Genomic DNA, 11797 nt, shown 5'->3' on the forward strand with positions numbered 1-11797 from the left:
AAAAAATCTCAAGAGAATAAAATCAACTATTCAAAAAAAGTCTGTTTTCCAGATTAAAGGGAGACTTTCCACTCCTCTTCAGTTTTATTTCTTGTTGCCATACAAACACAAAAAAATCTTTCATTTGAAATTGACACCATACATGTGACTGTTCAAAGAATACTGCAGTGTGTGTTATACACAGATCACTGGACCTGCTGTTCCATCAGCTCCCAGGAAAAGGGGCCAGGTGAATACAACTCAAAACTGTCTTCCCTCCCCAGGGCAGCATAGCACTGTGAATAGGAATGGGAAGGACACAGTACCAAAGAAAGCACAAATGGAGATCCTGTGCTCAATAGTCCTGACACCTTAACTCCCCTTGTACTCATCTGCACTATTACTTGCACCCCCAGAGATCAGAACCCCTAGGATTTTTCTGTCTTCAGTATGCAAACTTGCATCCTAAAACTCCGTTTTACTGGTTTAGAAAACAAGTTCCTAGGACGAGGACTACAAGAGGAATCAGAGGCAGAAAGGAATTAAGTGACCTGCCTGAGATCATGCTGCAAGCAGAACCAGGACTGGAATACAAGTCCCCTCACCTCATGGCCCTCCTTTAGGCTTGGCGTTATCCAAGTCCCACCGGTACCAGAGGAGCACTGAATCATCACATCACACCCAAATGCAGAGATGCAGCTGGAACAGGGCTTTCTTCTCCATCCAAATTGTAGCATTTGTAAGAAGTACTGATCAGTCCAAAGTGTGAATAACAACTTCAGAACTAAGAATTATTGGGAGAAGTATGTATTTTCAACTGCCACTAACATGAGACACTGAAATTTTATCATTCCATCTCCAGGAATGTCCTAATTTTTAATCCACTCCCCCAGCACACCTACCTTTCCACTCCTCGTAAAAGACTTAAAGAAAGATGTTTGTGGGTGCTGTTATTCAGACATCTGGCCTGCATAAAAATGATTTCAGCATTACACCCATCAACATGGTCACTTCATTCTCAATTTGTTGTTTCTCCCCCCAGTGCAAATACAGATGATTTAGAGGCTCCACATGCTCTGTCAAAAGTGCCCAGACAGCTCAGCTATATTGCTCATTGAATTGCTTTAGGCATAGCAGCCCAGATATGAACTGTGTTACATTGAACTATTTCATCTTTATGGAAAAATGTTTGTTGCAGGAGCTCAATGGTTCTCTGTATATTGCATTAAATACATATATGTTTTAAATAAAAATCTGGAGTTTCTAAAAAGATTTTAACACCATACCTAACACCATTCTAAGAAGCCTGAAAACATCAAACAGGAAGCAAGGAAGAAAGGAAGCAAGAGTGGAAGAACAGGCAAGAAACCTCTATTCAGCAAGTTCTTGAAATGTGCATAAACAAATTAAATATTCAATCTATTCAGCAAAATAGGAGAGCACATCAAAAGTGTTCCTGGCTAATAAAAGAGCATATTGAAAAAAGAGTAAACATATTCCTTTGGTAGCCCACAGTGTACATAAATCTTTACTTCTCACACAGCACAGGCCTGTGACCAGGATTCAGGCACCTGAACCCTCACTTGGGATTTTAGGGAGCCACGGGGGCTTCATGCACCTCAGCTCCCAGCCCACAAGAGGCAGAAAAGAAAAGCCTCCATCAAAATAAACTAATTATTGACAGCAAGACACTTCAACATGCTAATAAAAGATTTTCAAAACACAAGATGAGTGTTTTGAGAAACAATGTGGCCAAATGTACAGGATGGATTGCTCACAAACACACAGAGCTTGATGCTCATCCAAACAGACAACACCTAGAAGCCACTACATGTATGCTTAAAATCAGAATCTGAAATTTGGAAGAATTCTCCAAAAACACTGTACAGGTTATCAAAGTACAAAGACCAGCAAGAGACCTGTAATCAATTTTTTCAAATCACCCCTATCACTAAGCTTTCACTACAATTTCACTTCTATTATGCATCATCTGTTTGAAAGGACAGGGGGGCTACTACTTTTCTGAATCAGACACCAGCAGTTCTCATCAAGAGTGGATGTCTTTAGCTAAATACCTGCGAACTGTTTCCCTTCTGTTATGTACATCCATCTGTATATAAAAATGAATAAAATATTTTGACACAATTCTGAAAGAACATTACTATCATCCACACTGAACAGCAATATGTCAGTGACTACAGTAGGGCAAACAATTACTCAGTGAGATTTTTGAGGCTAATAAAACTAAAAAAATCAAGAACTAGAAGAACCCCAACTAGAAGAACCCAAACTAGAATACTTTGGGTTTTTTTTTAAGAAATTCCCTTCCTCACAAAGAGAGCACCTTCAAAGTACAGTAACTCAAACAGCATATGGCATTTACATTTTCATCTAAATCTTTAAAGAAGCCCATTATTTCCTTAGATTTGAGAAAAGAGCCCTGCTTTATTTCACCACACCAACCATAAATTATTCATTAATTCTGTTTGCTAACTCTGTAACTGAGTCCAGATGTTTCTGCTGGAGTGGCCTGCCAAAAGAGAAGTTAAATATAGCAAGCTGTATGCAAGGACCAGACTGTCTCTCTTCCCTCACTACAGCATGCTCAAATATTACTTGAGAGAAAACAATGAAAACATTAAAAAAGTATTCTGAATATGTGAGTCTGAAATGCCACAGTCTGATCACAAAATTTCATGTGAAAGAGCCCCCACACCTTTCATTTGGGTGTAACTGAAGTCGCTGGCCCTGTCTCTGGGGAAAGGGTTGGCACTTTCTCTCACCAGAGTAAACAGAAAATTTACAAGCAGAGGAACATTCCTTGCCATGCATCATTTACAAATACAAATGAAGACTTAAGTTTTCAATTATAAGAAACACTCCTGAGCCAGCTACCAAGGGCAACAACCAAGCAGATGAGGAATTGAGAGCGTCCTAAGGAATTTCTTATGGAAGTGACACAGAAACCTACTGGTGGGAATTTTTAATCCATGCCATTTTTCGCTTCAGAAAAACAACCATTTTTCCCTAGCAAAGATGATTAATGTTAGCATTTATAAGCCAACACTGAAAATAGTCCCAATGAAGAGAATGGAAACTACTACCTTCAGCCTCTGTTATGGTTTCAAGCACTGTTCATCAACTGTCTTAAGCTAGTTTGGAAGTGCCTATTTTAAACTAGGAACCATTCCTGATCATTATATAATTGGAGAAGCAGCGAAAAACAGGTTGAACACCACACTGTCACTTGGAGTTTGGAGACTCTTCTAAGGCCCACAACTCTTCTTCAGTTGTGAACAGTGATAACAAGAGAGATTTTCAGAGGTCATCTTTTCCCTTTGCTGAGCTACAAGGCAAGATTAAGACTGTTCAAAATATTTGCCTGATCTGTTCTCAAAAATTTTCAGTGTAACAGATTCTGTACCATGAGTTTGCACAGGGAGGGTATTTTGGACAAGCTGCTACAGACCAGTGTGTTAGTGGCACCACTGCTTTGGTATCAGGTATCAGCTGCTGTCATCCAACTTTGCCACACTTGCATCTCGTAGCCAAATCCTGCTGTTCTTTAAGCAGCTGGGTCCATATAAAACTGCAAAATATGTTAAAGCTATCTACTATTAACGGAGGACACCTTCCCCTTAGCCAGCAAATAGGCAAACAAGCATGCACGTGGATATATACTAGGCACCTAAGAACATAGTAAAACTGTCAGCTGTCACTAAAAACACAAATACATGACTGAAGTCATAATTTACCCATGGGAAGGCATACCAGCACTACCTTTAGTCTCCTCAATGTCAATAATGTGAGAAATAATAGAGTGGTAGCACAGGTCAATAATCTCAGGGCAGCAAATATCTTTTTTTTTCCTAGTCCACACTGACAGAATTTTCTTTATTTCTAGTAGCTACTCCTCAAAGTTAGCACAAAAAGCTATCACAAAGTTCTACTATGGACAATGACCTCTTCATTTTACTGTGTAGACAGATCTTTAAGGACACTTCACCTCTACTTCAGGAATCAGAGGGAAAGCAGACAGTGAGAAGCAAACCAGAAGAAATTTTATTTAAGCTAGTCACCCTGGCAGCAAGTTACAACTGAGTCCACCTCTATAAGGAAACATTTCCTCTCCAACTTCTATGGAAGAAAAGAGTTATGCAATGCAAAACCTAGAAACTGGACCCAGTTACAGCACGTGTGAGAGATGGAAGGTGACAAAGGATCTGGAGGCTCTCAGAAAATAAAGACCAGATGCTGCTAATGGTAGAAATCTGTGAAACCTTTGTTGGGGGGAAGGGAAGAAAAAGGATACATTGCAGGTGTAAAATCACAAAACAACTCAAAGGAGAAGAATATAAACTATATTAGATAGCCATCTCAAAAAACCATTTTCTAATATATGAGGAGAGCATTATAATAAAAGAGAAAGAACTTTTAATCTCCTTTGCACTGTATACATTTATAAAGCACTGATGAGAAAAACTTTTCTTGTGGAGTGAAACCAACACCTGGTATGTTTCCTTGTTTTTGCATAGTAACAGAAGATCCAGGAGACTTTTGGTTTGGACAACTAAATTTAGAAAGTAAAACATCAAATCTGATGCACAGTACTTGTAAAGTCTTAGCTACACATTATACATAGCTAAGTACAATTGTCTGAAGTTACTGCTTTTTGGTTGCTCTTGTTTAAGCAAAAATCAAGCCCCCATGAAGCTGCCTGTATACCTGAATTTGTGCCTTATTATCCTTCTCCACAGGTACTGTGTTTGAAAACAGGGATATAACCTTAAATTAAGAGGTACTCCAACAAAAATTCACCATCCAGCTAACTTTTTGTAAAGAGGCTTATAGGAAAAGGAAGTCACCATTGAAACCTACCTGTTTGCATGACCTATTACTTAGGCAGAAAAAGAAATGGAGGAGAAAAAATTCTCCTCACAAGGAGAATTCTTGGTGCTAATCTATACTGATTTCTGCTGCAGTAATCTACAGCAATTTAAACAACCCAAATCTAAAATGTCTTGGGATTCTTCCACTTTTGGAAGTCTTATCTGGCCTACTCACTTAATGTACACACATAGACTATTACATTCCAGCAGAACTACGACCAGATGGGGTTTTGCTGTAAGCTTGACTGTTTTCTTTTGTTTCATTTTTTTAAAGACTTGTTCTCTGTTCATTTTTTCACAGAGAGACAACAAATATATCCAACATGAAAAAAAAAATTAAAAAAAAAAAAAGAAAGAAGAAATAATGTTTACTTTGGTTGTGCTAAGCAGCCAGGTGCTATAATACCGCAGGTTTCATCTGTAGTCTGCAGTGCTGTAAGTTCCACCATGTTAACCATTACATCGGTCCTGTGGCCAGGAAGTTTAGGAAGCACAGAAAGAATCTTCTCTGCAAGATTGTCACCATGATGACCAACTGCTCCTGAGGAAAATGAAAAAAAAAAAAAAAATCCAAGAACTATAAGGTGCATAACTAGAAAAACAAACAAATACAAGGAATTGAAAAGAAAATTACATGTTTTGAGGAGAAGGACACTGGCACTCCTAACATCAAAACCACATTTAGCTTTTCAAAAATATTTTTCTACAAAAGTAAAATTAATTTCTAGAATGTGTAAAGTTAAAAGGATTTAAAACACTTCAGAAAAAATTCATTTAAAAAGCACTATTACTACTACTACTAATATTACTACTAAATTAGACCTAGTTTTACAGTTGTTAGATATTCACTGATTTTACACTTAAGACATGAAAAACATTTTTCTTTGCCTAAGGAAGTTCTTGAATAATATTTGCAATGATTATTAAAAAAGCAAGCAAATATTTATATATACACTCACATGCATACTACACTTTTCTACATAAACTAATATAGGGCTGTGCTTTAAAGGCCTATATACACGTTGCATAAATAGCTACCCAGACAGGCTAGCCTAATATTAAAATAAACAATTACCAATGGCATGCTACAATCAAGATCATATCACTTTTATATGAACTGAGGGCAGCTCAGGTGAAACAAACATGAAATAACTAAACCAACCCAAGTTACAAAGTATAAAATGTCAATTTGACCGTATTCCAAGAGAAACTCTGAACTCCAGCTGGCATGGTTTATTCAATTTTCCTGATTTCAAACACACATGCTTTTCTTTCCATTCATGAACTCTCAACACAGGCTCTACAACCAACTTAAAAAATATTAGGGCTGTGAGCCAAGTCAAAGGAGAAAAACATGATACAGATAGAAGTCAAGACAGAGGGACAAGAAACTTTCCTGCCTTTAGGTCAGGAATAAGTTGAAGGTAGTATGCCATTTAAGCTACAGTTCAGCCATCAACACAGGGCTGGACAGCAGTGCTGAACTTAGTTTTGTTGTCCTAGCTTTAATCACAGAAAAACGGGAACTTCTGAAGCACCACTGAGAGGCAGGGAAAAGTTCTCTCAGCCTATGGTCCCACTCCTTCTAAGTCCATCTGTGTGGCAGCTATCTGCTTTTATGTTTTCATCATTTCCAAAGACAGAGAATATCTGTTTCAACAGCTGAATTAGCTTCACATGCTCCATAAATCCAAACAAGGCCCTTACATCAAGTACATTGCTAAGGTCAGATTATTAAGTGCTCTTGGACAGCAGAAGCAGAAGACTGTCTCCAGCAATTCTACAGCAGCCAGGTATCCAGGCTGTAAGCCACGGTTTTTCATAGTTTATCCACTTTTCCGTATTGCAAAAAGTTGAAAAGAGAAACAAGGATGAAAAAAGGAAAAGAAATTGAAGCCAAACTCTCTGCTGGCAATGCCTTTATCCACAGAAAGCAAAGAAGGCACACACGTGCAGCACGAATGGTACTGCAGTGTGGACATCTGACTACTAACCTTATTACCAATTTGTTTCACCAAAAACTGCAACAATTACAGAATAACAGCAACTTTCTTTTCTACCATTCCCAGCCAGCGTTAGAACAATGAAATACAAATGGAATGAGCTGGGCTGTCTCTGTGACTCCCTAAGCTATCTTGTTCTCCAAAAGCCCCACATTGTTCTTACTGGATCAGTCAGGTGTAAGGCACACTGCAACACTTGCAAAATTGCACAGGGAAAACCCATGGTAACGCTCTGAACCTCCACCCCATGTACTGGAAGCAACATCTGTCTCTCCACACATGCTGCATGAGAGCAACATTTAGTTAGAGACATTTGGCTAAACTAGAAACACCTCAAATGCAAATAAACCCACATTAATTATTGACATCTCTCCTTTCTTCCTGGCAGAGGGGGAAGACTCAGAGAACTCGGGCTGCTTCTACAAACAGCCAGCGAGAGCCTATGTCTCTTTCCCATGACTGATACTTCTTGGAGGTTTCCACTGGTCCACCAGTGCTACTGGCCTTTGCCATGCCTCATCAAATCAATCACAAAACATCTACTGGAAGTTTTAAAAGTGACTGCCACCCCGATCAACTGCATAAATTAACCAAGTCTGAAAAGATTGTTAAACTTCACAAGACTAGGACAAGAAATCACAGAGACTCACTTTCAAACTGCACTGACTTCAGAAGGGTGCACAGGACTGGTTTTGGTCCTCTCTACTCACCACTTCTGAGGACAGTCAGCAGACTGCTCAGCAGCTTCTCATGAGCAACAGTGTTTACTGTACAGTTTTTAGTAAACCAATGAAACAAATCTTATTGTGTGGCACTAAATTCAGGTTCATATACAGCTTTACCTCTGAAATGCACCAGATTTTTCTTCCTTCAGTTTGCATTGTATTTGATAGCATGAGTATCACGTCCAAACCTTAGGAATAATTCAATGAAATTACCAATGAATTCTGGAGGCATTTGTTGATAACAAAAAAATGGTTGCATGCAGGGATCTTAATTTCATTTATGGATACTGAGAATAAAAACAAATCCTGTAACTTCTCATCCTTATTCTGTGAGCTTTAATATTTTTTTCCAATGCTGCTCACTACAGACCTGATGTTATCTCCAAAAAAACCTTCTCCTACTGAAGTACAAGACTCCACACTTCCCTTCCGAGGCTTAAGCTGGTACCAAATATCTCTCTTCATACCCCCTCAAGAGTTTTCTTGTCAGGCAGCTCCCTGTCATCCCACATCTGGTTCTGTTTCTTGTTTTTATTTCTTCTCACTATCTGAGTGCATAAACAAATCCTGTCACCGTTCCCACCCCAAACCAACACTCCTCATTATTTCATTTTGAGGTTCCTTATCCAAGTCCAGTTTCCTGCAGTCTTCTGATCAATCTTCCCAACCTCAGCACAGCATTAACTGCCTGGATTCATAGCTGCTCTTTAGCACCTTGCTGATAGCTATGAACCCTACAGCAGTTCAAGGATACACAATGGCAAAATTATGGGAGGAAAAGAAATAGGGGGGACAATTCAGAAACAGACGAGCTGCAGGGTACAACATTGTGCCAAGTACTTGCTACACGACGTGTGGTGGCAAAAAATTATGACCTGAATTATTGACTAGAAAGAAAAGCAGGCCCACACCCTGTGCATGCCAGCAGGAGGTATGCATGACTGGTACAGCAGATGCAGTCACTCCTATATCAATACACATATGTACAGAAACACTTTCAGGCACACAGAAATGGGTAAGGGTTACACAGAGACATATGTCTGTCTGCCTAGACAGACATAAAGATAAGAGTGACAAATAGATTCACTGGATACTTCATAGCAATCCATAAGGCTGAGGCTGAAACATGCAGACCGTTTCCTTCACACCTCAAGGTGGTACACCGGCACAGTTTAAGGCTTCTAGTTTGCAGCAAAAATTTGGATTTCCAGCAGAGCCTTCTGCCTTACTCTTCATTTCTATAATGCACTGGGATACAAGGGTGTGTAAGCAACCATCATGGCCATGGGATTAAACATGCTCCCAGTGTTGCCAGATGAAGAACTGTTTGCATACCTGGTGGCTAAATACAATTACTCTTCAAACCATTAGCCTGTGGAATGGAACCGAACACTACTTATTCTGCAAGATCATGTTAAACACGAACCAAGAAGAACAGGAGAGTAACCAGCTCAGTTACGTCAACTTTTCTCCTAATTCGGAAAGCAGCACCAGTTCACTGGGCAGTTAAGTATGACTTTGGGGACCCCCAGGGACCACCACTTAACCAAACCATTTGAGCTATTTCTGCATGAAAGGATGCACCTGGCACTAGGGGCATTGGCACAGCATTTGGAATCACAGAAGCAGCCTGTAAGATACTTTTCCAAACAACTGGATAACGTGAGTAATGGATGATCTGGATGCTTGAAAGCAGTGGCTTTTAAATCCAGGAAGCATGAAACTGACACTGGGACAGAAGATTACCATATACATATCCCCCATGGTAACAGCTGTTTTGGAACAGAAGAGAGGACATTGGGTATCACCAGCAGAATGCTGGAACACCAAGTTTTGCTGCAGGAGCAGGATGATGTGGAACTTACAGGAACTACTGCTTTGAACCCAGCCACGTTTCTCCAAGCTTCGTGAGAAGCCCAGAGTTCTACCATCACTGCCTGGTAACCACTGAACAAGTGTATATTCCAGCAGACCAGATCTCAGGAGCACTCCCACCAAGGACCCGGAACCAGAGCTATACACCCATGGGAGGACAGGGTACAAAGCGGAATATGGATTTTTGGTAACACCGGTGCTCCCGCTATCTGACACCCTCCGGTGGGGTGGGTATGGGCCCTGCAGAATGACAGCCCGTACCAGCTGAGGATTTCTTACCGGCGAGGTCCAGCGTCCTGTCCACGAAGATGACAGACGCCTTGTTGCTGGCTGTCCTCCTCCTGATTCTGGCTGAGGCACAGCTTGCCAGCTCAGCGGCGACGACCCTGCTAAGGGTCCCCACAGCGAAACACTCCTCCCGCAGGCCCAGGGCGGCGAAGAGAGAGTCGAGCTCGCTCACCAGGGCCCGCACCGCCGCCCGCAGCTCGGCGGGCAGCGCACCCGGCCCGACCTCTGCGGGGCCGGGGCCGCCGGGGCCGGGCAGCGGCGGGAGGAGCGCTGCCAGGGCGGGCAGCAGGCAGAGCTCCGCCGAGACGGGCGCCAGGAGCGGCGGGCCCCGCGGCACCGCCTCGGCGCAGCCGCCCTCGCCCATCCACCGCCGCAAGGTCTCCTCCAGCTCCGCCGCCCCGCCGCCGTCAGCCTCGTCGCCGCACACCAGCACGCAGCGCCGCACGGCGCCCTGCTCCAGCACGCCGCGCACCGCGGCCGCCGCGCCGCCCCGCAGCGTCCCGCTCACCACGAACACGACGCGGGCCGCCCCCGCCGGCACCGCCGCCTCGGCGGACAGCGCGCTGACGGCCAGCGCCCCGGCCGCCAGCAGCTCGCCCGCCCCGCCGGCCCAGTGCAGCGCCTCGGCGGAGGGCGCGTCCATGAGGACGGCGGCGCGGTGCGCCCGGGCCAGCGCGGGCTCCCAGGCCCGGCGGCTCAGCCGCCGCAGCGCCTCCGGCGCCGCCATGGCGGTGACAGCCGCAACGCGCCGCACGTGCGGGCGCGCCGCCGGCGCCGCGCGATGGCGTGCCGGGCGCGGGTTGGCTGCGCGCGGGCGGGGCGGGGCGCGGGGCGGGGCGGGGCGGGGCCGGCTGAGCCCGCGGGAGCGGCCGCTGCCCGGCACCCAGAGACGAGGATTCATCGCTGCCCCATCCCTGCTCCATCGCTGCTCCATCGCCGCTCCATCCCTGCTCCCCGCCCTGCCCTGGTGCACGAGGATTCATCGCCGCCCCATCCCTGCTCCATCGCCGCTCCATCCCTGCTCCATCCCTGCTCCATCCCTGCTCCATCGCTGCTCCATCCCTGCTCCATCCCTGCCCCATCCCTGCTCCATCCCTGCTCCATCCCTGCCCCATCCCTGCTCCATCCCTGCTCCCCGCCCTGCCCTGGTGCACGAGGATTCATCGCTGCCCCATCGCTGCTCCATCCCTGCTCCATCGCTGCTCCATCCCTGCTCCATCGCTGCCCCATCCCTGCTCCATCCCTGCTCCCCGCCCTGCCCTGGTGCACGAGGATCCATCCCTGCTCCCTGCCGTGCCCTGGTGCACGAGGATCCATCCCTGCTCCATCCCTGCTCCCTGCCCTGGTGCACGAGGATCCATCCCTGCTCCCTGCCGTGCCCTGGTGCACGAGGATCCATCCCTGCTCCATCCCTGCTCCCTGCCCTGGTGCACGAGGATTCATCGCTGCCCCATTCCTGCTCCATCCCTGCTCCATCCCTGCTCCCTGCCCTGCCCTGGTGCACGAGGATCCATCCCTGCTCCCTGCTCCCTGCCCTGGTGCACGAGGATCCATCCCTGCTCCCTGCCGTGCCCTGGTGCACGAGGATTCATCGCTGCTCCATCCCTGCCCCTGTGCACGAGGATTCATCGCTGCTCCATCCCTGCCCCTGTGCACGAGGATTCATCGCTGCTCCATCCCTGCCCCTGTGCACGAGGATTCATCGCTGCTCCATCCCTGCCCCTGTGCACGAGGATTCATCGCTGCTCCATCCCTGCCCCTGTGCACGAGGATTCATCGCTGCTCCATCCCTGCCCCTGTGCACGAGGATTCATCGCTGCTCCATCCCTGCCCTTGTGCACGAGGATTCATCGCTGCCCCATCCCTGCTCCCTGCCCTTGTGCACGAGGATTCATCGCTGCTCCATCCCTGCCCTTGTGCACGAGGATTCATCGCTGCTCCATCCCTGCCCCTGTGCACGAGGATTCATCGCTGCTCCATCCCTGCCCTTGTGCACGAGGATTCATCGCTGCTCCATCCCTGCCCTTGTGCACTCTTT

The 11797-nt window shown here is 45.4% G+C and overlaps 1 protein-coding gene across 1 annotated transcript in view; it reads right to left on the reverse strand.

Moving 5' to 3' along the window:
- The window catches only part of SCFD2 (sec1 family domain containing 2), a 184140-nt gene extending 173629 nt beyond the window's left edge, over positions 1-10511 (reverse strand). The window contains exons 1-2 of the mRNA XM_068186699.1: positions 9751-10511; positions 5241-5409 (exon numbers count right to left, since the gene is read on the reverse strand). Of these exons, the coding sequence (XP_068042800.1) occupies positions 5241-5409; positions 9751-10486 (905 nt within the window). The 5' untranslated portion in view covers positions 10487-10511. The remainder of the gene's footprint in view (positions 1-5240; positions 5410-9750) is intronic.
- Between the last annotated feature and the right edge of the window lie 1286 nt (positions 10512-11797).

This window comes from Anomalospiza imberbis, chromosome 4 (assembly GCF_031753505.1).
Source record: "Anomalospiza imberbis isolate Cuckoo-Finch-1a 21T00152 chromosome 4, ASM3175350v1, whole genome shotgun sequence".
Taxonomy (NCBI): domain Eukaryota; kingdom Metazoa; phylum Chordata; class Aves; order Passeriformes; family Viduidae; genus Anomalospiza; species Anomalospiza imberbis.